Raw genomic sequence first — 26,334 nt, 5'->3', positions numbered from 1 at the left:
CTTTTTCAAAGATTTAAACAAACTTTCATGACAGGACATTATGACACAACGATGTATCTAGAACACTGACCATTATATGTAATACTAAACGGAAATTGTAACCTGAAAACTGAGCAGACAATAGGCAAGTTAAATTAGAAGTGTGATAGACTCTGAAACTGTATGGTAGGTTCTCTAAAATGTGTTTCTTAAAATGTAAGGTTTTTCAACAGAATTTCAGTATTACTTTCAATTTAGTTTCAAATATTATTTCATTATAGGTATTATATTCAACATAATTTTGACAGGCTGTCCTGTCAGAGAAAGTGTGTAAATCATTGTGGCATGTTATGGCCTAGCAGTTAAGAGCACCGGATTCAAGCTCTGGTGTTTGATCAGCAGAGTGTGGGTTTGAGTCCCAGTCGTGACACTGGTGGCTATTGAAATGGCCTTCAGGCCTTGTTTGTCTGGCGACTTGCATTAAAAAAAATAAGACTTTCGAGGAAGACACTTAACAAAGTTAAAAAGAAGACGATTTTACCATGCCTTCATATACAAAATCTTGCGCTGCCGCAACCCAGCAATGTCGGCGCAGCCACTTGCAGCATGCGGTGCTATTGCTCACTTGGAATGGTCTATATCAATGTTGTTAAGTGAAGTGTTGCTAATCTCTATGCTATGTTTGGTCTGTAGTGTTATCAAAACTGTTGACTATTTGTATACTATTCAATTATTAGCGAGTTCAGCAAGCCCATTGGTTATGTAACACAGCCACAATCATGGGTACACATTTTTTTGTGTTCATTTTATGAACAACAGTTTGAAAACCACATAGCAGTTAACTCAATGTTATTTATCCATTTATAAACAATCACACGGGTATAAAATGATACATAAAGTGCTTGAGTTTGTCGAATACAGCTTGGAAAAGTTTCTGTATCATCACTCACTGTCACCACTTTTTCATTCGTTATGAAATAAAATAGTACAATAACAATATCAAATTTTCTCAAATGAGATATTCCTTTCTGTAAAAATAAGTGAACAAGTGGTGGCAGGATACTGAAGTTTCCCTACAGCTTACACTATACAAGGTGACAGGTCGAGATTTGCAAAAAGTTATTCAGTATGCATATTTGTCGTTCATTTGGTGTATTTTGTCACAAAAGTGGACGCTTAATTGTGGGTGATGTGAACATAGGTAAAAAAGTGAGTTAGTTTTAGAGATGAGGGTTTTCTGCTCGTATACAGTGAAAAATAGATTAGTACTTGTTATCGTCGATAAAAAAAAGCACTGCAGTATTTCTTCCTACTCTCTTCAATTTAAATTCAATTCATTCAGTTTTATTATTCAACTCCCCAAAAATACACGGCAGTAAAGACTAAAATGACTTGTATTGGTCTATCATTTAAGGGCTAGCTATAGCTAGTAGTTTATAGTACGGTCAGTTTGTATACATAAACATGCCCCTCGTGTCACGGCCGAGTAAACGACCCCATAGCTAAAGTACACACAACACAAAATGGGTTGGGCAGAAAAGTTTGCAGACGACAAGTTGAAAAACTTCCGTTCACATTTTGTGTTTCATACGTTGTCTTGTTACTAACGAACTTAGTTTGATATAAATGCACCAGACTGCTTGCAGAAGTAGTCTATAAGAATGCAAGAGTAGTTTTACGATTAAACATATGGAAAATGTGTGCTTACTTTACCTGAAAAGGCGAGATATTTCCAGTGTAAGGTGTCCCTTCGTGTGTGGAAATCTTGTCAGTCAACGTCGAGTGCGTGTAGAAATAGTGTGTACATTAAATCCCATACACATGTGTGTACTGTGTGTGAAGCATGTGGCCGTACCGTGCGTGTGTTTTGCGAACTGTCGTTCACGCACACCCCTCCGTGGACTAATCCACTCTTATTGCAGGGGGTTTCTTTTTAAAGAAGAGTTGACTTTTGACAGTGTGGGGGCGCTACACACTGACAGTGGTGGTGTCAAATCAAGTCCCTCCTCGAGGCAAACAAAAGTACACCCACTGTTCATACGAGCTATCCTGCTATTTGTTTGCTAAGCAGACAAATGTTAAGCATAATTTATACTTAAAGCAGCTCTATTAATAGCATGTAAGCATTAAAACTTGCTAAGCACAGAAAAATCTTGCTAATAACAGAGACTGGTTGCCTGCCAAAATTCCATAACGTTTACACTGATCCAATTGGTACCTCTATCAATTTTTGCTTAGCAACAAAATTAATTGCTAAGCAGTATTCGTCACAGCCCCCAATTTCATAAAGCCTGTAAGCATAACAACTTGCTAAACACAGAAAAATCCTGCTCAACAGAAACTAGTCACCAGCAACAATTTCATAAGTTTTACACTGATACAACTGGAGCCCTCAGAAATTTGCTATGCAGTATTTTCTTCTTAAAGTCAGAAATAGTTATTAGCCTAAAACCTTACTCGCTAAGCACAGAAAAATATTGCTCAACAGAAACTAGTCACCAGCAAAAGTTTTACTCTTCCTTGCTCTGTGGTTTTACACTGATACAAGAGCCACACTAATGTTTTGCCTAGCAAAGAAATTTCTTTGCTGAGCAGTATTTTCTGCTTAACAGCTTTATAAAATTGGGCTAACATTGACAACTTACAGACTCGACAAGTTACAGAGCCCCACTGTTTTCAATACTATCAAAGCAACACCCTTCTTAAACAATGCAAAGGTCGATGGTTCGAATCCCAACCGAGTGATTTGCCTGTGGATATTTTGTTCACCCAACTCAGATCTTGGGAAAGTACCGAGTATGCAGTGCTTAAAACACATTGATGTAAGGATAAAAAAAAATTCTATTCATATAGGTGTGCTTAAAAATATTACTTGTTAGAACTTTTTTAGACTGAATGTACTTTAAATTAAAGACACTGGCAGTATTGGTAATTGTCAAAGACCATTCTTCTCACTTGGTGTATCTCAACATATGCATAAAATAACAAACTTGTGAAAATTTGAGCTCAATTTGGCTTGAAGTTGTGTGAGATAACTTCAAAAGAAAAACACCCTTGTCACACGAAGTTGTGTGCTTTCAGATGCTTGATTTCGAGACCTCAAATTCTAAATCTGAGGTCTCGAACTCATGGAAAAATACTTTTTTTTTCTCGAAAACTACTTCACTTCAGAGGGAGCCATTTCTCGCAATTAAATGTTTTATACTATCAACCTCTCCCCATTACTCGTTACTAAGTAAGGCTTCATGCTAAAAACTATTTTGAGTAATTACCAATGATAGATTGGCACTAAATTTATAAATACAATAAGGGGCACATGTAACTATTTAAACCACATCGAAAAGGACTTTCTTCATCTGTAAAACAAAAAGACTGCAAAAGTTTAACCAGTGTATAATCCCTGGTTGTAACGCTCGTGCTTACTTAAATTTTGATGTTTTTATCTTGTAAATTGTCAAGTTATTTGACCTTTTGGTCACAAAGTCATGATACCATCACAAAAACATACCAATAAAACCTTATCAAATACGTAAAATTAGCAAACAACAAGCAAAGGAATTTCTGGTTCAAAATACATCTGTTTATTTGAGCACAGAAAAGGCAAATCAAAGAAAACATTTAGTGCAGCATTTAATCATACAGATATAAATGCAACATTGCAACATTCCACTGCTTCAAAGACACAACAGCAGTTTATAACCAGTGAAAGTTGAAGTGAAAGTATTAGAGATAAGATTTGATAAGATAGAGATAACTTGTAGTCCTTTCATAGTAAAGGATTAAAAGAGTAGGCAATAACATCTTGAGTGGCCTTATAAAACTGGTTGTAGTCAGGCAATAAACGACCGAGCCGAAGGCGTGAATTAATGCCACATGTAAACTTGATACAGGTACTCTTATCACATAATCAAAATTTCTGTCAGTTAAAGGCAGTGGACACTATTGGTAAATGTCAAAGACCAGTCTTCTCACTTGCTGTATCTCAACGTGTGCATAAAATAACAAACCTGTGAAAATTTGAGCTTGATTGGTCGTCGGAGTTGCGAGATAACTATGAAAGAAAAAAACACCCTTGTCACACAAAGTTGTGTACTTTCAGATGCTTGATTTCGAGACCTCGAATTCTGAACTTAAGGTCTCGAAATCAAATTCGTGGAAAATTACTTCTTTCTCAAAAAACTACTCCACTTCAGAGGGAGCTGTTTCTCACAATGTTTTAAACCATCAACCTTTCCCCATTACTTGTTACCAAATAAGGTTTTATGCTAATAGTTATTTTGAGTAATTACCAATAGTGTCCACTGCCTTTAAATCAAAAACAAATCAAGAGGTCTGTTTGTTTGTATTAGGTAATAATGGTCGAAAAGTGTTCAAGAGGCACAATGTTGCACACAAACAAATTGGTTTGAAAATGTTTTTCCATTTTCCAATTTCAAATTAAAATTTACAAGCAGAATGCAGTGGCTTTCGTATTCAAAATATACAATTCCAGATTCAAATTAATCTCTCGAACTAATGGCTACCAATTGGTAAAATGTTTTCAGTCAATTTTATATTCAAGACCTCTAAAACTCATCCAACCATTCACCATATTAAAATTATGTTGACAGTTCGACAGGTTTTTGCATAAACTTACCTCTCAAACGGGAGTCTTAAAATAAATTTAGTTTAGTACATATCTTAGACGTGTGAACAAGTCGTTAGTGGTCTGTCGCGGTGAGATAGTCGAGTCATGGTGGCGATGTAATGATTCAGGCTTCCACGATCGAAAACTGCTCTCGCAAGATCACTGCTTTTGCGCGGAGCTGCTGGTTGACGACTACTTACTCCCTAGTCATGAGAGCAGTAGTCTCGCAGAGGCCAGCAGTCTCACGAGAACACCGCCAGTGTCCTGGTAAACACGGGGAGCGAGTCGGAATCGCGTGGGGGCTGAGAGCAAGACGCTATCACCGCGACAGACATTTAAGGACTTGTCCACAAGTTTATACATATCACTCTGTTTATTGGTAGTAACAGCTGACCTATTATAAAGATATGGATAAATAATCATGAGACATTTGACATACAACTTCTTTCACCCAAACAGCTTACAAAAAGATTATTTCCTTTATAAAATGTTCATGTAAAACCAACCACAAAATATGATATGGTACTATTAATCAAGCCACTGTTAGCATAGTTATGCATAATTGTCATTATTTTTCCCGTAACCAAACAAAATTGAAGTTTTTAGTATTAAAAGGTTTTAGTATGCAATTGATAACTCCAGTAAGCAAAAAAAAAAGAAAAAAAAGAAGACACTTCTTAATTCTCAAAGTTACTTTTTATACTGGCACCAAATTTCCTGATGAATATTTATTTCTGTAAACTCAGTCATCTTGGAGTGATTTGCTTGAGGATTTGGTAAATTTTGTCAAAATAAGTGACATATATAGACAAGGCTTTCTGCTTTAAAGTGCACTTCTAAAATCAATATATTCATATAGACAAAAACAAATTATGTAATTCTCTGTCTTGAAGAAGCAAATGTAGCAATTGTAATTAATTTCTCTTTGAAAAATCAGTGACACATTTGGTTCGACTTCAGGTGCACTTCCAAAATCTTTATGTTTTTAGAGCTAAAACAAATTATGTAATTTTTTGCTTTTAACATATTAACCTAAAATGTGTTTAAAAAGTTCTCATAATACTGTCTAGATGTCGAGTGTAAGATCTAAACATAGCGTTATATATAAGAACTAGAGGGCGCACTGGTGATGCTTCTTGCACAATTGCGACGGGACCACAAGGAGACACGCGTGCGCCATTCTGTACGCACGTTGAATATATGAAACACACGTTTGAGTTTGTGTTTATTGAACACTATGCGATGCGGCTTTGTCAACTTACAAAATGGCCGCACAAACACACGCTGTGGGATGCCTGTTTTGTCAACTTAGAAAATGGCCGCCTGTGCGCTTACTGGGTCAAGTATATAGGCCAGTGCAGCCTCTAGTTCTTATAAATAACTCTATGGATCTAGATTAGAGTGCTGTTTTATGAGCGCACACAATGTATGTTCATCTACATGCACTTGTTATATGTCGGTAACAAATTGTTAAGTTTGATTGGAACCAATCACGTGATGTGGTACAAAGACGCATGTACATGTACCATGGCTAAGGATGCATGCTACGCATAATGCACAGCGCAGAACAAAGACGCATGTACATGTACCATGGCTAAGGATGCATGCTACGCATAATGCACAGCGCAGAACAAAGACGCATGTACATGTACCATGGCTAAGGATGCATGCTACGCATAATGCACAGCGCAGAACAAAGACGCATGTACATGTACCATGGCTAAGGATGCATGCTACGCATAATGCACAGCACAGAGGGTAACATGAGGTTTGTTCACCTGCGTAAATTACCTTGAACGTTCCCACAGTTGGTTCAAGGGAACGGAACAATGAAAATTGCGCCGTGAGTGTCACTGAATGATGGATATGCACAGATATATCTAAGCAGCCACTATTATTATTATTCTTACCAAAAGTTAACAAATTTATAACTTCATGTTTGTGAGATGGCTTTATCGAAAAATACTTTGTGTTTCAAAAAAAACGACACACAGTTATGGTTATTGTTTTGTTCAGTTTATAAATCGATGCAAATGACATATTATTGTTTACATACAAAACGATTGCTTTTCCAAATGATGCTTTAAAAGTTTTAACAATAGTTTAGAACGATGTTTAGTTTTAACATAGGCTGCACACTTCTCTTTGAATCAAAGCAAACTATGCATACTTCAAGCTACAAATGGTGTATTGTACGGAGATAGCTTATCAACCTGGGTCCAATTTCATAAAGTTGTTAAGCACAAAATACTGCTTGAAAACTTCCTTTGCTAAGCAAAATATGAGTTGGGCACCAGCCACGACAATGCAAACTTAATGTAATTTGGGCCAGTAACCTGTTTTTGCTAAGCAATACAATTCTGTGCTTTGTGAGTTTTTGTGCATTAAACAGGCTGTATAAAATTGGGCAGCTGCTTAAGCATAAAACCATCAAAGCACAGCACAATAATGCTTACCAAAATAAGGTTACCAGCCAAACTACCATGCCACATGTACAATTTGTGACTGGTATACAGCTCATTGATGAAATTAGGCACAGACCTGTCAGTTGATTGATGTAGTAAGGCCGAGAAAAAAAATAAACATGTTTAGCGTCTTGCCTTTTTTTTTCAAAGAAGGAGGGCTCATTTTTTTTGCAACCAGCTGGGCTAATTTTTAAATCCATTTTTTTTTCGTCTGAGATCGTAATTTTTATTTTTGTAATTATTATTAACAAATAAAACAAATAAAAAGGAGAAAAAAAAGGAGGAGGTGTCCTCTAAAAAGGAAGCGGTCGGGGGACGCTAACCATGTTTTATTTTTTGGGGGCCTAAGGTGTTTTGTTACTTATTCTTTGGGTACTAGCAGGTTAATTTCTGGCTGCAGCCATAGATCCACAATACTGTCAACAAGACATTGTAATTCCTTCTTTGCTGCTTCTTGATCACTGTCAACAAAGATAAAATAATTTTCATCAAAAAGGAATGAAGTGTCGAGGCCGAGCGGTTTAGAGCACTGAATGTGCCGTATCTTTGACTTCATGAGGGTGCTCTTAAAGGCAGCGGACACTATTGGTAATTACTCAAAATATTTATTAGCATAAAACCTTTCTTGGTGACGAGTAATGGGGAGAGGTTGATGGTATAAAACATTGTGAGAAACGGCTCCCTCTGAAGTGACTAGTTTTCAAGAAAGAAGTAATTTCCCACGAATTTGATTTCGACACCTCAGGTTTAGAACTTGAGGTCTCAAAATCAACCATCTAAACGCACACAACTTAGTGTGACAAGGGTGTTTTTTCTTTCATTATTATCTCCCAGCTTTGACAACCGATTGAGCGCAAATTTTCACAGGTTTGTTATTTTATGCATAAGTTGAGATACACCAACTGTAAAGGCTAGTCCTTTGACAATTACCAATAGTGTCCACTGCCTTTAAACATATTTGTATCTCTTTCGAAATATATTCATATATAGGAACACATTACCACCACAGACATCAAATCCACCACGGACAATAGAGCTTTAAAGGACCCCAAGCTGTAAATCTTATGATTAACGATGTCCCACCCCCCCTATCTTTCAAGACATTTTGACGCCCATAACTTAAAAGCATGGGGCCACCATTGGAAATTGTCAAAGGCCAGAATCTGCACTTTGTACAAACAAAAATTACAAAAGTAAAAAAAAAACAACTGTGAAAGTTAGACCTAGGTCATCATAGTCAGAAGAAAATAGTGAAAACCCCCATCATTGTTTTCACTATTCTAAAAAAAAAAAAAAAAAATCACGATTTTTTGACCCGTAATTCAAAAGGTTGTCAAAAAGTTTGTCTTTATACCATGTAAATTGTATGTTTATTTGTTGACATTAATATTTTCATTCATTTTTACCAATAATTACAAAATGTTACTCACATCTTTTAATCAGTGTTCCAGTCTTGTGATTGATCAGCGCCCAATTTCGTGGCTCTTCTTACCGTAAGCATCAGCGCTTACAGACGCAGGGAATTCCACGCATACATCAAGCGTATTTCACGAGTTAGCAGGGAATATCCGCTTGTGCGTCTGCATACTCCATGGCATTTTCGCGTACACAGCTAGCGCAGAAACTTACAGAAAGGGCCCAGTTTCATAAAGCTGCTAAGCACAAAAATTTGCTTAACATTAAATGTCTTCCTTGATAAAAACAGGATTACCAACCAAATTCCCATGTGTTGCATATTGCTTGCTACTGGTATTCAGCTGTTGTTTGCTTATCCTGAAAATCACATGGAAAATTGGTTGATAATCCTGTTTTTATCAATGCAAACATTTCATGTTTAGCAAATTATTGTCCTTAGCAGCTCTATGAAATTGGTTCCTGTACTCGGAGAATAATGATTGTAAGCGCAGAGTTCGGCGGTAAGCAGAGCCATGAAATTGGCCTCAAATTTGATAGTTTGTGACTTACCCGGCAGGTTCTGTGCATATCTCAGTGTAGTATTTGATCTTTGGCTCCGTTCCACTAGCTCTTAGTGTCGCCACACAACCATTGGCAAAATTAAAAGTTATCATTTGACTTGAAGAACTTACTGGAAGGACCTGCAAACAACAAACAAATTAAATAAGAAACAAATTAACAATTGTTAGACCAAATTATTGTGTGCCTGGAAGAAAGGTATAAGGTTCCTCGCCCTACTTCCAGGCACACACAAAGTACTTTTTCAAGTAACAAATGGCCATAAAAGAATTTGTTCCTTTTTTGTTTTGTGTCGCATCCCCTTAAGGTGATCCCCTGGCTGCCGCTTCCCAGCTTGTATCCTAATTTGGGTGTGATCCCTGGCTACACAGCAGTTAACGGTTGTATGGCTTCTGACAAGCACCCCTGAACAAAGATATTGACAAAATAGGGACACCGCTAACATAGGGCTAGATAGCTCAGTTGGTACAGCACCGGCATGTTAATCCGGAGGTTGTTGGTTCGAATCCCAATCTAGTCAATTCTTTGTTCTAAACTTGAGGTCTCAAAATCAAAATCGTGGAAAATTACTTCTTTCTCGAAAACTATGGCACTTCAGAGGGAGCCGTTTCTCACAATGTTTTGTACTATCAACCTCTCCCCATTACTCGTTACCAAGAAAGGTTTTATGCTAATAATTATTTTGAGTAATTACCAATAGTGTCCACTGCCTTTAACATGGACAGTTTGGAAACCAGGCATCATGCCTAACTGAAGCTTGTACTTCAGCAATGATTGGCCCCCGTTATTAAACATGAGTAATTTTGTTGATCCGTTTCCCCTCAGTGGACTTTAGAGGATTTAGAAAAAGTTGGTCTAGCTACAGCCCAGGAGTCGATTTCACAAAAGTTGGGACTAGTTCCAACTTCGGGCTAGTCCTAGGAGATATTAAAAACGTATGGCTAGTCCTAAGTTAGGACCGAGATAGAAACTAGTCTTAACTCTTTGTGATGAATCCCACCCCTGGTCTTTTTGTCTGCTAACCCATACTTACTGCTTTGTTATCAGGCTGATTGCTATCAAAACCCGTCGTCAGGTCTCTGATGCCAGTAATCTGAAAACTCCCACAAGAACTAGGATACTGAAAAACAATAACAACACACCGCTCAAGTTAGTCAAGTTAAGTCAATTATAACAATACTTCTCAAACACAACAACAGCTTATACCTAAGTCACAATTAAAGCCGAGGCTGTGCAGCACGTGCGAGGCATCAACCGAGGTTTAGAGGTAGGCGAAAGATTGCGTGATAAGACGGTCACCGTCACAATTTTAAGTTTCCCATACGAGTACAGTAGCCGATTTCTTTGAATAGGGAACTGTACCCGTGCTTTAAAGACACTGGACACTATTGGTAATTGTCAAAGACCAGTCTTCTCACTTGCTGTATCTCATCATATGCATGAAATAACAAACTTGTGAAAATTTGAGCTCAATCGGTCATCGAAGTTGCGGATAATAATGAAAGAAAAAACACCCTTGTCAAACGAAGTTGTGTGCTTTCTTATGCTTGATTTTGAGACCTCAAATTCTAAATCTGAGGTCTCGAAATCAAATTCGTGGAAAATTACTTCTTTCTCGAAAACTACTTTACTTCAGAGGGAGCCGTTTCTCACAATGTTTTAAACTATCAACCTCTCCCCATTACTTATTAGGTGTTCGGGCCAACAGCCCGGAACACCTCTTATTTTTGTTCGGTTTTTTTTTTTTATTGATACTTCTTCTTCTTCTTCTTCTTCTGTACGTCCTTTGTCCCCCTACAAAAACATCTTTCCAAACATCGTATGAACTTGAAACTTCACACATAGTTAGATATTTATTAGGAGAAGAAACCGTGTGAGTTACGTCATGATGACGTCATCAATTCTTGAGTTATGAATATTCAAAGTTTATTAATTCAAAAAATCATAACTTTTGATCTACATGAGGGATTCTTACAATCGAAACATCATCGGAATCGTTATTGCAAACTCCGTAAACGCCCCATAGACATGACCTCATTTCGATGTTGTCTTCTGGCTCAAAAAAGAGGTTGGAAATTTCAAAATTCACGTCTAAAGAACAGAACGTAAATCCCCATTGGTATGTGCGAAAAAGCTGCCTGAAAAATAGTCTTCCTTCAAGGCGGTTAAAACATACATGCCCATTACAATCTTTTCTACAGTCGTCAATATTTCCTAAGTTCATATTTCCAAAACTACGTAAGCTGTTTTGACAATCTATACATCATATGAAAGGGCTTTACGTACTTTACAGAAATGGATATGTTGGTGAACTTTCGTTGACCTTTTGACCTGTTTAAACCGGAAGTGACTGTGAAATGATTTGAAAGGGCGTTGTTTAATGCCTTTTAGGTTGAAATCATGGAGGAGTAAAGAAATATACATCCTTTGATGCTTTACCATCACAGTATACAAGTCTGGCAAAGGTCTGGTTTAAAACAAATATTACCGATGACATCACCAAACATCTTTTACTAGAGTAATCAGGTTGTTTTGACAGTTTTTGCAATTTGAATCATTTATTACAAATCTTGAGAACAAAGCGAGGTGTAACTACTTGTTTTTTAATCCAGGCTTTTACTCCCGGAAACCGAACACCTTGAGTTTGTCCACAAACTCTCAATCTCTAGTTACCAAGTAAGGTTTTATGCTAAAATTATTTTGAGTAATTACCAATAGTGTCCACTGCCTTTAAGTCCTAAGATTAATCCTAAGTTACGATGAGTTTGGCGAAATCATCGGCTGCATCTTTGTGTGGATATCAGAGAGCATGTATTTTTCGTCAAAGTGTTACATTTACAATGTTTATTATCTCACCTGACCATCATCGTAAGCTCGTATTCTATTAAATATATTTGTCATCGTGGCAGGATTCATGCACAAGTAGTAGGAGTTATTGGAGCAGTGGAAACCATATCTGCAATAGAAACACAATGGAAGTGGTTTTATAAGTTGGAGGATGGGTAATTCATTTTGGTTTTATCCATATTGACCTCCTGCACGCACGTCACACGCAGCGACTGTGCCACGCTCACCGTTTGGTGTTCAATAGGTTTAGGTGTAAACGCTGCGTCGCCTAAAATGCGCACTTCACTGAATAATGCACAGTGACAATGCCCACCAGTATGGCGCGTCCAAGATTATTCTGATGATGACGTCAGGTGAAATGGGTCAATACACCGATGTGTGTTAGCACTGTATACTCAGTACTTTCCCGAGGCCAGTAAAAAAATATCACAGGCATATTACTTGGACAGGATTCAAACCCACGACCCTTGCAATTCTAGAGCAATGTCTTACCAACTACACCACTGAGATTGCCCAGTAGCTGGAGGCAGTTCAAATCCTACGTTTTAGCAGCAGGATTTGCAACGATTTAATAGATGTTAAATTTGCATCGGGGATAAAGAATATTCACCTCGGTTTTACCCATATAACTGATGTGTGTTAGCACTGAATACTCAGTACTTTCCAAAGCTCTGTGAGAAGTGAGAACACTGGTCTTTGACAATTACCAAAAGTATAACCTGCCTATAAACAATGTAATTAAAGGGACACACTGCATGCAGACGATCAAAAGTAAGCTTTCCCTAAAGCCCTGTTCGCATTGGACTTAATTTGGGTTAACTAACCAAGCCAATGGGTAACTTACCCATTTTAAGTCCATTGGGAACAGCCCAGGAAGTTTCCTCCCAGGTAACTTACCCGACCCGAATGGGTAGTTTAACCGAGCCAAAGGTGCCCAGGAAGATTGACCGGGTCAGTTTAACCAGGCCTGAAAGTCCAATGCGGGCGCGACGACTCGGTTAAATTTCCCATCCGTCCGTGGCCCGAAGAAGCTGACATGTTTTGTCATGGAAGAATAATATTTTCGTAATTATCAAACTATTTAATGTCACGCAGGGGGCCAGCTCGGTTAGTTTACCCACGGTCTCGGTTAGTTTATCCGAGTCAAATAAATCCAAGTGCGGACGCTGGTAAGTTTCCCCTTTTGGAATGTTAACCACTGTCTCGGTAAAATGTTAGTCCAATGCGAACATGGCTTAAGTGTGTTTTGATTGGTTCGAGGTGATGTTTGTATATCCAATGACATCATTGTTTCCAATGAAATCACTGGTTCTGAAAAGCAAGTACCTGTCTTTATCCTTGTGGATAAAGACAGGGGCCCAGTCTACACTTACGTTTGGTAGATTTCTTGCAGTTTTTCTGTGAAGGTTGTGTTTGTCGATATAAGGAAAGCTGCAAGTTGTCCAGCCATGGTAGCTGCACTTACTCCATCCTTATCAAGTACGTCCGTACCACACATGAAACCTTTACAGGGATTCAAATCAGATTCAAGTTTAAGGAAACGACTGAATAATAAGAAGATAAACCATTTTGGTTCGTGATTTTGGGGGAGCTTCTCTGGTGATTCTGTTCAGCAGAGAGTGGGTTCGAATCCCGGTCGTGACACTTGTGTCCCTGAGCAAGGCACTTTACTATAGTTGCTTCTCTCCACCTATGGGTTAATTGGTACCTGTGAGGGCAGAGTTGGTTCTTGTGATTGATTAGCCTTGATTGCGCTACATATTTGGCTGCACAAGCTGTATACTCCCCATGGAGCTGAGATGGTTTAAGGAATGATTTAAGGCCCAGTGACCAGGGGTATTAATGTTGAAGTGCCCATGAGTGTCACTGCATGACAGACCTGAGCGCTGTATAAGAAGCCACTATTATTATTATTAAACTGCCGGCAACTGTTATGTTAGCAAAAACACTTCTGTAATGTTCCTTTAAAAGTATTTAAAAAAAATCAAAATTCTATTTACCAATAGCTTCCTCGAATGCAAATAGGACCGTCTTTCCTTGCTTGATGAGCTCATCTGCTTTATTTCCCATCCACTTGAAACCTGTCAACGTTTCCTGGATTTTAAAATTAAAGACAAGAAAGTTTAAAGGAACACGTTGCCTTGGATTGGACGAGTTGGTCTATAAAAAGCGTTTGAAACCGTTTGTTATGGAATGCATATGGTTATAAAGATGTTTTAAAAGTAGAATATAATGATCCACACAAGTATCACTCAAAATTGCACGGTTTTCGTTTTACGTCGCGAACTAACATGGTCGACCATTTATGGGAGTCAAATTTTTGACTCCCATAAATGGCCGACCGCGTTTGTCGACGAGGTAAAACGAAAACCACGCAATTTTGAGACATATTTGTGTAGATCATTGTATTCTACTTTTACAACATCTTTCTAACCATACCAATTTGATAACAAACGGTTACGGAACGCTTATCAAGGACCAACTCGACCGATCCAAGGCAACATGTTCCTTTAAAGGCAAGGTATATAATTGAATCCACCACTCGGATCTTGTCGCTTGCCCAACCATCATCTAGGAGTCCACACAAGGCAAGGCTGCTCGTAGTAGAAGATGTCTTTCCTTCCTAGACACCCTGAAACGAGACACTGGCTCGGCCAGCGCTGAGGAACTACGCTCCTGCATGCTGGATCCAAACATCAGGGCCCAATCTCATAGAATAGCACTGAAATTTGCTTAGCAAGAAATTTCTGCCTCGATAAAAACAGGATTACCAACCAAATTTCCTGATGATTTTCAGAATGAGCAAACATCAGCTGAATACCAGTAACAAGCAATATGCGACAAATGGACATTGTGTTTAGTAATCATGTTTTTATCAAGGAAGAAGGATGGGGCGTTAAGAACCCAGTACACTTATCGAAAAGAGAAGAGGTTTGCCCGTTGTTCCTGGCAGTGGCTGCTATGCGCCGCTGTATGTGCCGTAGTAAACCCATATGCTACATAATTGGGTCTCAGAATTCATCACTGCAATAACCTATCTTTATGAACGTTTGTATAAACTCAGCGCCTTGAGTACCTTGTTTGGTAGATACGTGCGCTACATAAGACTTATTTATTAATATCAACGTTGTTATTATCTATTATTATTCTTTTTACCTCAAATTGAAAGCCCTCTTTTAAACTGATGGTTCTGAGAATCTTAGATGACACTGTACTTGCCAGCATGTACACATCTGTTTAATCAACAAAGAAAAAAAGAAAAAAGTTTTACAATCAATTTACGCAGAACAACCGTTGACTGTACGACCATGCGCTGGTGTAAATATGTTATGTTGGCATAATACGTCAACAGGTTTAAACCTTGTTGCCATTTCAAGGACATGGCTGAGACCAGATGACAACTTAACAAGTCGTCAGTGTACCCCTGCTAGCTACTACTTTCATCACATCCCAAGACCTCACAAGACTGGTGGAGGAGTTGCAATCCTACACAGATCTACTTTATCTGTCTCTGTGAAAAGTAATGACGTCCAGTACACAACTTTTGAATCTCTTCATGCTGAGGTTTCCGAAAACTGTATATCTGTCCGCATTTTCATTGTATACAGACCCAAAAGAGACTTTCTCAAATTTCCTTAGGGAGTTTGAGAATTTGATTTTGGAATACCTCCTTCATCCATCGAAAAATATCAAAAGTTTTACAAGCAATTTAAAGACACTGGACACTATTGGTAATTGTCAAAGACCAGTCTTTTCACTTGCTGTATCTCAACATATGCATAAAATAACAAACCTGTGAAAATTTGAGCTCAATCGGTCGTAAAAGTTGCGAGATATGACTGAAAGAAAAAAACACCCTTGTCCCACAAAGATGTGTGCGTTCAGAAGCATGATTTCGAGACCTCAAGTTCTAAATCTGAGGTCTCGAAATCAAATTTGTGGAAAATTAATTTCTTACTTTGTGGAAAACTACTCCGCTTCAGAAGGAGCCGTTTCTCACAGTGATTTATACTACCAACCTCTCCCCATTACTCGTCACCAAGAAAGGTTTTATGCTAATAAATATTTTGAGTAATTACCAATAGTGTCCACTGCCTTTAAGCAGTACAGGGACTGTACGACCATGCGTTGGTGTAAATATATTGGCATCATTCGTCCACATTTTAAGATTTGAAAGACTAACCTTTCCCATCGGTGCACTCGGGATTATTCTTCATGTGGCAAACCCATTGCCACCATCCTAAAACAGCTCCAAGTTCGTTCCCTGTGAAGATCTTCCAGTTGTCGTTGGGTTGTTTCTCTGCCAGTGCGAACCGGTCCGCGTCGGGGTCGTTGGCAAAGATCACGTTACTATTGTTGGCGTTGGCCGTCCTGATGGCTAGATCGAGCGCACTTTTACCTTCTTCGGGATTTGGGTATTTGACGGTCGGAAAATCCGGATCGGGATCGACCTGCAGAAAAGTGACAGTAGATTCCTTATATAGGGACAAATGTGAGGGTAGATCTGTTACAGAAGGCAGCGCTTTTGGGAACAGCGAGGATCCTGAGAAAGACTCTTGAGATCTAAGGCTACGGGACGTAGCCCGACTCGAGGAGTTACCGGCACAAAGGAATATGACATCTTTCTTTTGCATGCTGTGATAAAATGAAATAATAATAATAATAATAATATTATTTTAGTTTTTACCCATACACCGATGTGTGTTAGCACTGTATACTCAGTACTTCCCGAGTCCTGTGAACAAATATCAGTATACTCGGGTGGGATTGGAACACACAACCCTTGAAATTCTAGAGCAGTGTCTTACCAACTAGACTACCGAGATTGCCCGGTAGCTAGAGGGCGGTTCGAATCCTATGTTTTTGGCAGTGTGTACAGCACTGGATAATTATAATGATAATAGATGTTAAATTTGCAACGGGGATAAAGAATATTAATTTTTTTTTTTTTTTTTTTTTTGGGGGGGGGTTTACCCATATACACAGACGTACTGAGTATACAGTGCTACACACATCGCTGTATATGGGTAGGTAAAAAAAAAAAAATAAATAAATAAAAATTAGTATAATAATAATGTTGAACATTTCGAGTGCGCCATGTTTGTCGACAAGAAAAAAAACAAGAACTCTGCTATACACAAAAACAACATAAGTTTGAAGGCTATTGTTTCCAAAATAAAATACATGTAGATTCGTTTTGAGATTCGTTTTGAATTTGGAACAAGTACATGTATCTGCTTTTCTGAGCTGAAGTGGGACGCTGTTTGAAAGAGATGGCCCTGAAAAACAGCACTCACCCAAGGAGTGCCAGCAACGTGGAACGTTCAGACGCAGTTTGTTTGAGGAGCGAATCTTTCTTGGCTATTGGGATTTGAGGCATTGCATGGTGAGGTATCAAAATACAATGGTTTGCAGTAACACCATGTGTGTGTTTACTTGCCAGGTAAATTTTGTCTTTTAGAGAACTGCCTTGTTTTATTTTCTACTACAACAAAATAGATTTTTTGAATTCGGGAGACTTCTCAGTTCTGAAAAGAACTGTCCTGCTTTTTAACTACTACCCGGGCGGAAGGTAGACAATCAGCCGGGACTACTACTTTAGCTTACTAGTGGATTGTTATTAACTTCACTACTGCGGAGTGAGTTATTAATTGATCTAAACGTTTTCGACTAGATTTTGAAGAAAACAACCTGAACTGTGAATGCGATGCATGAAAGCTTGCAAGCAGAAAGTTGCTAAGCATAATTCTCTGCTTAAGCACAAAAAGTAGCTAAGCATAACAAAAATACACTTTTACCATAACAACTTTACCAGCCAAAATACTATGTCACATGTACAATCTATAACTGGTATCCTGCTCACTTTTGCTTAGTAGAAAGTTTTTAAGCATAATTCTCTGCTTAATTGGACTCTAGTCTAACCTGTTCAACAACATCAATCAGAGGTGGTAAACCCACAGCATCGAAGGACTTCTTGACAAACGCTGTGCCTACTCCATGCATAGCGGTGTATGTGATGCGGACTGGGCAGTTTGTATTCAAGTCTCTGTATTGGGAGAATAGAAATCATACATGAAATAAATAATAATAATAATAATAATATTAAAGGCAGTGGACACTATTGGTAATTGTCAAAGACTAGCCTTCACAGTTGGTGTATCTCAACATATGCAAAAAATAACAAACCTGTGAAAATTTGAGCTCAATCGGTCATCGAACTTGCTTATTTAATAATGGAAGAAAAAACACCATTGCCACACCAAGTGGTGTGCGTGTAGATGGTTGATTTCGAGACCTTTAAGTTCTAAATCTGAAATCTCGAAATCAAACTCGTGAAAAATTACGTCTTTCTCAAAAACTATGGCACTTCGGAGGGAGCCGTTTCTCACAATGTTTTATACCATCAACCTCTCCCCATTACTCGTCACCAAGAAAGGTTTTATGCTAATATTTATTTTGAGTAATTACCAACAGTGTCCACTGCCTTTAAGTTTTTATATAGCGCTTTTTCACTCCCAAAGGGTGTCTCAAAGCGCTTCAAATTATTACCCCTGGTCACTGGGCCTTAAATCACTCCTTAAACCATCTCAGCTCCCTGGGGAGTATACAGCCTGTGCAACATTAATATGCGCTACTCGGCTAAATCAATCACAAGAACCATCTCTGCCCTGACAGGTACCCATTTGCCCCTGGGTGGAGAGAAGCAATAATAGTTAAGTGTCTTGCTCAGGGACACAAGTGTCACGATGTATATCAAAACCACATATCCTTTCTTTGCGTAAAGGTACTGGACACTACTGGTAGTTACTCAAACTAATTGTTAGCTTAAGACTTGGTAACGAGCAATAGAGAGCTGTTAATAAAACAAAACATTGTAAGAAGCAGCTCCCTCTGATGTGGATCTGCCACAGGCCTAATTAAAATGTGCTAGATTCTAGCACGTTTTGATGAACCAAATCCCAAGTTATGAGCGAGCAAGGCATGCTGTGGACAAATGGGGTTGACGAGAACCATCAACCCCGGGAACAAGGTTGCTGGTTTCCTACAAGAGAGTTTGGAGATCTGAGAAACGTTACTGCAGATTCAAGTTAAAAACCCATTTGCTTTTATGCTTAGTTATTATCATTCTCGCTTATTCAGAGATGCTCTGTACAGTGCTTTGAAACTTTTTGTAAAAAGAGTGTTATCAGGTTACAAATATTAAAACAGATTCATTACATACAAACGTGGTAAAGGATTATAGAAGAATAACCAGACCCAATTCATATTTCTGCTTACTGTAAGCAAACAATCAGTGCTTGAGGAAGCAGGGAGTTCCACACTTAGGTCAAGCGTATTTCACGTGTTAGCGAGGAAGTTCTGCTTGTGTGCGTGCGTACTCCACGTTACTAGGCATTCTACGATTACACAACTAGCACAGAAATTTGGCGCTTGCCGTGCAATTCAAGCGTAGAATGGTGATCCTTAGCGCTGAACTCGGCGGTTAGCAGAACCATGAAATTGGGTCTTGGTCCTGCTGGCCAGTCACTAAAAACAGTTAAGGGCAAACCCTGCGGTGTACGCATTCTTAAAGAGCTACACAACATGTATGTGCAGCTGCACCATCCAACGTTCAACCATGGAGCTATATACATGTAGCTCCATGGTTCAACCATGGAGGAAGGAACAGAAGGAGTTCGAACGAAGGGACTTCAAAAGCTAACTTTAGGCTTGGTACCTGTCATATATCTTGTTCTGTAGATCAGCCAGGTATGCCTCCATGATGTCATCCAGCGGGTCCGTCGTCAAGGGATTGGATTCAACTAGTGATGTATCCCAAGATGATTTCCATGGTTCCAGATTGGACTCAATAGAACTGGCGATACCTTTGTCATGCGGAGGAATAATCTGTACACACAAACAAATTGACCAGAACGTGAATATGTGAAGGGTTAAAGGCGGTGGACACTATTGGTAATTACTCAAAGTAATTATTAGCATAAAACCTTACTTGGTAACGAGTAATGGGGAGCTGTTGTTATTATAAAACATTGTGAGAAACCGCTTTCTCTGAAGTGATGTAGTTTTCGAGAAAGAATTTGATTAATTTTCCACGAATTTGATTTTGAGACCTCAGATTTAGAATTTGAGGTCTCGAAATCAAGCATCTGAAAGCACACAGCTTCGTGTGACACGTGTGTTTTTTCTTTCATTTCTATCTCGCAACTTCGACGACCAATTGAGCTCAAACTTTCACAGGTTTGTTATTTTATGTATACATGTATGTTGAGATACACCAAGTGAGAAGACTGGTCTTTGATAAATACATTACCAATAGTGTCCAGTGTCTTTAAGTTTGATTAAGTACATTTTCTGTGTACATTCATGTAAATAGGATTAATAAATACCTTGGACGGTTTCAAGTCTCTGATTGGTCAAAACCCGGTCATGTGTGGGAGTGTTAACGGTGGTATAAAGACTGGCTTTGGAAAATAGCGAATAAGTGGCCCCTAAATCAGCATACATTGTGTAAACCTTGCGCGTTGCTCTGTATCACATGCTTATTTATATCCATGTTAGTTTCATTGCAACTTCACGCACTTGCGCGTACGCGCGCTGAAAATGTATCAATTTTTAGTGCGCGCGTGTAGCAGCTATCGTCCAATCATTTGCCTCCTTTGACCCCAGTGAAGGCGCTGAACAGATCATTATTTAAAAGAGTCCCTGGTCTCAAAGATCAGTAATGTGATTAACGCACGAAAGAGATGGGAACCATCAAAAGCTCAAATATGGCCCCTGAACATGTCTGGAAGTACCGCCGAGAGAAAAGTCACAAACTTTGGACAATTTTAGCCGTTTAATTCGCTAAAAAAAGGTATTTATTAATGGGAATAATAGTTTTCGGACCCGATCTTCACTGCGTGGTAATAACCTTGGTTGGTGGCTGTACTGTTAACAGACCTCGCCTCCGGCTCGGTCCGTTAACAGCGCCAGCCACCAACCCGGTCATTACCGCGCAGTGAAGACCGAGTCCGAACACTGTTATTCCCTTAATTAAAACAATCGAGCGGTACCAAAAAACCAAAGGTATACTTTGCCTTTTATGCTTTACTGCAAGATCCATTCAGAATTGCTCACACAAATAAATCAAAAGGCTACTGCGAAAACTATGTTGTGTTATATACTCTTCTTTTATAACGTTCATAATTTCATACATGTACATGTATGTATGTACCTATCCACGTACAAAAAATAAGTAAAATTATAAAAGATATTTTCTTTGAAGGAACACCCAAAAAGGCCATCTGTGTGTGTAATCCAATTTAGATTCTTCAGAAAAGTTGAGACATTTTTAAGATCTATGATTGTTAGAAAGCTAAAGCTTTTAAGAAAGGCCATGACCTGTTTCAAGTTACAGTTTTATTGAGTTACATGCATCTTAAAAAACACTGAACAATGCATCCATTAGGAAGGAACTATAAATAAATAGTAGACTTGCCGTACAACCAAACATGTGTAAACCTCTTCTTTATTTGTGACCCGCTATGTGAAAATGAGTCAGATGTTGACAATTTCAAGGATTGAGTTCTATGCATGGCTGGAAAGAACACACCAACAGCAGTATGTTGGTATATGTCTTAGCTTTGGGGGTGTATCGCGTTGCTGAGTTTACTTTCTTTTGAAATAAGCCATTACACCATTTTGAAAAACGAATTACAAGTAAAGTGATGTTTAAACTACCATTTCATGCAAAAGGATACAAATTAGACATAAGTATGATCACAAAATTGTTGTATTCATAGATTTATTGCCTAAAAGTAAGTGTTCTAAAGGTTAACCATGCAAATATAGATCTTAAAAAGTAAAAAAAAAAATGTTTATTTTTTATTTTTTCCACATTAAACTGTCCATTACTTAATAATGCATTGGGCGACATCTGACTCATGTTCACGTAGCGGGTCACCTCTAAAAAGAGCCGGTGTGATCTCAACATTTGGAACAGTATACATACTCTGCTCGTCCTCAGGTGCTTTCAATGTTTAGAACAGTATACTCTGCTCATCTTCAAGAAAACAGAGTATACTGTTTGAAATGTCGAGACCAAGCTGGCTCTTTTTAGAGCCATCACTCCCTCAAAACAGATTTACAAATAGTTATACCAGCAAGTATTTGAACAAGCACTCCGTACACGTTGTGACAACTTGATAAAAATTGCTTTGAACAAACACGCAATCGAAGCATAGGTTGTAATAGACCCTTCCCATGAAATATGTAAATTACACATAGCGCGTGCGCACTAACGTTTTGGTTGGCAAAATGAGTGAACATTACGCTGTTCTGTACACTGGTAATGGGTGCGTGACGCAATTGCGCGCCTGCTTAGTGCACAACTCTGTGGCGTTTGCCAACCAACAGGGTCTGTACGCATGCGTGAATGTAATTAGCATATTTCATGGGAAGGGTCCATTATAAGTCAATGGTAGTTTTCCAAAATGCATTCATGTTTTGGACAACATTTGATTTAGTTTAGCTATTTCAGACGAGCTATTTGTTGTTTTAACTTTGTTTCAAAATGACTTACTGATCTAAACGCCGAGATGAAACCAACAGTTCTTTTTAGAACCACCCCAACTCATTTAGAGATAGTCATTACATGGTGTTTCCGCAAACCTTTCCATCAAACATTCTTACGGTTGCATATTTTGCAAAGAAACCACTTTGGCCGAGCGGATAAGAGCACTGGACTCAAGCTCTGGTGTTCCTGATCAGCAGAGTGTGGGTTTGAGACCCAAACGTGTCCTTATCAGCGAGACAATTAACAACTATTGCTGCATTTTTCAGATGGGACGTCAACCCAGTACATTTATTGTAAAAAAAGAATTGGCTGCAAATCGTGCTAAATGTAAAGAAATCGGTCTCATACTTTGGCAGGGGGTACCGCAACAATTTAATAGATAGGAATTTGTATCAGGGATACAAAATATAAATTTTGATTTTACCCATTTACACCTATGTACTTTCCCAAGCTCTGGGAACAAATATCACAGGCATATTACTTGGGTGGGATTCGAACCCACGATTTTTTAAATGTCCGAAACCCAGACTGAGCTTTGTAGACTCGTGGAGAAAGGAAGAGAAGGAGTTCAAAAGTCGAACCCGTGGTACCGCGGTAGTTTAACGACACCTCGTAATCACCCACATACCTTATACAAACAATGGGCGACCTGGCGTATGTGAGTTTGCGCGTGCGCACTTGGTTCTTCACCAAACTATGGCATCGTATGTCGTATGGATATAATAAAGGAAAAACTCCTTTTTTTGGAGACGCGATAACATTTTTGGACACTACCGGACACCTAAACGATGAACACAATTGAATACCAACCACCCTCGTGTGCTTATACCCAAATTTTGATCCACCGCTAGTGACCGGAAAGTTGCCAAAAATGTAAAATATGCTATGATATTTTCATGTAAACACCACAAACGGTCAATGAAAACGTGTGTATTCACAATTCTTGTCTCCAATGATCCATTTTTACACGAAAGCAACGGTGCAGAGCAGCGGTACCACTGGTTCTGTACAAAGAGATCTAATCCTGCTCATTAGTCGACCGTGTAGCTGGAGGTCTCCTATCTTTTTCCACTGGTCAGACAGGGGCATTGTCAGTGTATTCTTTTGTTACTATGTGGTTTTGCAGGTCGTTCGAGCTCCTTCTCTTCCTTCCTCCATGGTAGACACAACTGACTATAGACCAATCCGACACGCACCGGGCGAGCAAGTGTTGAGCACCGCGCGCCATTTTCTGTGGTGTCTTCAATGCCTAGATTGTGCACTAGTTGGTAATTTTCAATAGAGGGGGCTACCAATTTTGTTTCGTCGGATTGGTCTATAGAGCATCACAAAAACAGCACTATCCCATCCTTTCACAAACAATCAAAATAAATGGATAATTTATTTGGACTACATACCTGTGCACCATTTGCCCAGTAGACTTTGTATCCGTTATCACCCTTGGGATTATGGGAAGGGGTAACCATCACGCCAGTCGCTGCTTTATACCTCTTGATCGCATACGCCTACAATAAAACACAAGTACACAAATTCAAAGCATTAATGTGGTAACATTTAAAGGAACATTACAGAATTGGTAAGAAAAAACTTGTATTAGATCACAGATTTACATAAAGCGTACAGGGTCTAATGATGATGAGTAGAAAACATCCCTTGAAATATTTCTATCTGAAGTCTTTTAATATTTGAGTGAGTGAGAAATTACGTCTTTCTCTTCAGAGTGAGTTGTTTCTCACAATGTTTTATACTATCAACAGCTCTCCATTGCTCGTTACCAAGTCAGTTTTTATGCTAACAATTATTTTGAGCAATTACTAATAGAATCCAGTGCCTTTAAGATTAGAATAACTCAAAGAAACCTACAAACTACAACATTGTTGAATCACAGAATTATCAAGTCCATTAATGGCCATTGACACATGGTAGACTTACCACAAACGGCGTTGGTACAATCTTCGAGAACAAGAAAACCCGTACACCAGCGTTTAAGAAAATAGCTGCCGTCAAATCTGCAAATCTGTGGAGAAAATAGTTGGCTTCTTTTAAATTTCTGTCATTAATGTGAGTAAGTTTCTCAGTGAGCAAAGTTGGATGATACCGCATGTAAAAGAACGCAGTGTACTTATCGAAAAGAGAAGGGGTTTGCCCCGGTGTTCCTGGTTTGATTGGCAACATATTGCCCCACATCACCTTGTAAACCATAACGTGGTGCGATGTAAAAGGAGTAGATCTCATAATTCAAATGTAGTCCCACATACCTTACAGGAAAACACTCTATGTTAAAGCGACATGAGCGTCACTGACTGACGGATATGCACGCTATATAAGAAGCCACTATTATTAATATTGTTTATGTAAGTAGGATTTAAAACTTTGCATGGTGGTAATACGATATGGAAAGGTTTGTGGTAACACCATGTAATGACTACATGTATCTCTAATGAGTTGGGGTGGTTCTGAAAAGAACCGTTGGTTTAAACTCGACGTTTCCATCAGTATGCTCTGATCGTCTTCTGGAGTTCTGCAGTAGACAATCAGAGCATACTGATGGAAACAACAAGTTGAAACCAACGGTTCTTTTCAGAACCACCCCAGCTCATTTAGAGATAGTCATTACATGGTGTTACCGCAAACCTTTCCAAATTGTTGGCATTTTAAAACATGTGAACTCACAAACATGATTCCAATGATGATGAATGATGATGAAATGATTCAGTAACTAATCCTTTATGATTCTATGAGAACCCTCCTACAATCGGTGCCTTTTTGTAACAAGTTGATACATTTGAAACCATTCAAGTGAATGGTATTGAATGGTATGATAGATGTGCACACAGTTGGTTCCCCAAATGGTTTTGAATGGTGGTGCAGCTGGTACAGAATCCTATGAGGATTGTTTTAAGTGGTGCATCAAGGATCCCACTTTGTCATGACTGAGTGATACCAGGCGGTGTGGGGGTGACCAATCTGTCCCTGGCTAGGAGGTTACCATACACTATGTCATAGACACTACAGGATTTGTGTAACAGCTTGCTGACCATCTGAAACCATTCGGCTATGGTAATGCACACAGGTACAGTGTATGCACAGCTCAAAACCATCTGAATGGTTTTGAGTGGTAGTACAGCTTATCATCAACCCTGCTCAAATGGTACTGCCATGTGTGTACAAAAACAATGGGGTTGCAAACGTTAGTGAATTTTGAATGGTTTTGAATGGTGTAACAGTAGGAGGGCTTTAGTGCACACAATGCCTTGCTGATTTACCTTCTACTGCAATGCCTGGCATCATATCCAATAACGATACCCTGGGATTTACATTCAGGATTCATGGATTCCACATAACGAAGAAGGCCCTGCAAGAAATCAAAAAAGATAATATTGGAGTTAAAGGGTCTAGGTACTTTTTTTGAGAAACAAGTAAAATTTGACTACACAAAAAGGTGCGCTGTATTAGTTCACAACATATAAGGAGAACCGTGCAATTTTGAGGCATTTTTGTGTGGATTATTATACTCTACTTTTAAAGACAGTGGACACTATTGGTAATTGTCAAAGACCAGTCTTCTCACTTGGTGTATACATATGCATAAAATATCAAACCTGCGAAAATTTGAGCTCAATTGGTCGTCAAAGTTGCGAGATATGAATGAAATAAAAAACACCCTTGTCACACGGAGTTGTGTGCTTTCCAATGCTTGATTTCGAGACCTAAAATTCTAAACTTGAGGTCTCGAAATCAAATTCGTGGAAAATTACTTCTTTCTTGAAAACTTCGTCACTTCAGAGGGAGCCGTTTCTCACAATGTTTTATACCATCAACCTCTTCCCATTACGTCACCAAGTAAGGTTTTATGCTAATAATTATTTTGAGTAATTACCAATAGT

The 26,334-nt window shown here is 38.7% G+C and overlaps 2 protein-coding genes across 3 annotated transcripts in view; both read right to left on the bottom strand.

Moving 5' to 3' along the window:
* LOC139935778 (inverted formin-2-like) overlaps positions 1–1,854 on the bottom strand; it is a 77,046-nt gene extending 75,192 nt beyond the window's left edge. Inside the window, exon 1 of the mRNA XM_071930358.1 lies at positions 1,693–1,854. The gene's annotated coding sequence lies outside the window, so the exon portion shown is untranslated. The remainder of the gene's footprint in view (positions 1–1,692) is intronic.
* A 1,707-nt stretch (positions 1,855–3,561) lies between these two features.
* The window catches only part of LOC139935647 (phosphopentomutase-like), a 106,723-nt gene continuing 83,950 nt past the window's right edge, over positions 3,562–26,334 (bottom strand). For both annotated transcript variants that reach the window (XM_071930129.1, XM_071930128.1), the window contains 13 exons: positions 25,714–25,802; positions 24,380–24,464; positions 23,845–23,952; positions 19,610–19,779; positions 17,815–17,938; positions 16,076–16,343; positions 15,049–15,125; positions 13,893–13,986; positions 13,266–13,395; positions 11,902–12,001; positions 10,079–10,165; positions 9,037–9,167; positions 3,562–7,532 (listed from right to left, as the gene is read on the bottom strand). In XM_071930129.1, coding sequence (XP_071786230.1) covers positions 7,433–7,532; positions 9,037–9,167; positions 10,079–10,165; positions 11,902–12,001; positions 13,266–13,395; positions 13,893–13,986; positions 15,049–15,125; positions 16,076–16,343; positions 17,815–17,938; positions 19,610–19,779; positions 23,845–23,952; positions 24,380–24,464; positions 25,714–25,802 — 1,563 coding nt within the window. In that variant the 3' untranslated portion in view covers positions 3,562–7,432. The remainder of the gene's footprint in view (positions 7,533–9,036; positions 9,168–10,078; positions 10,166–11,901; positions 12,002–13,265; positions 13,396–13,892; positions 13,987–15,048; positions 15,126–16,075; positions 16,344–17,814; positions 17,939–19,609; positions 19,780–23,844; positions 23,953–24,379; positions 24,465–25,713; positions 25,803–26,334) is intronic.

This window comes from Asterias amurensis, chromosome 4, assembly GCF_032118995.1.
Source record: "Asterias amurensis chromosome 4, ASM3211899v1".
In the NCBI taxonomy this organism is placed as follows: Eukaryota; Metazoa; Echinodermata; class Asteroidea; order Forcipulatida; family Asteriidae; genus Asterias; species Asterias amurensis.
This window is presented reverse-complemented; position numbering and strand designations above follow the sequence as displayed.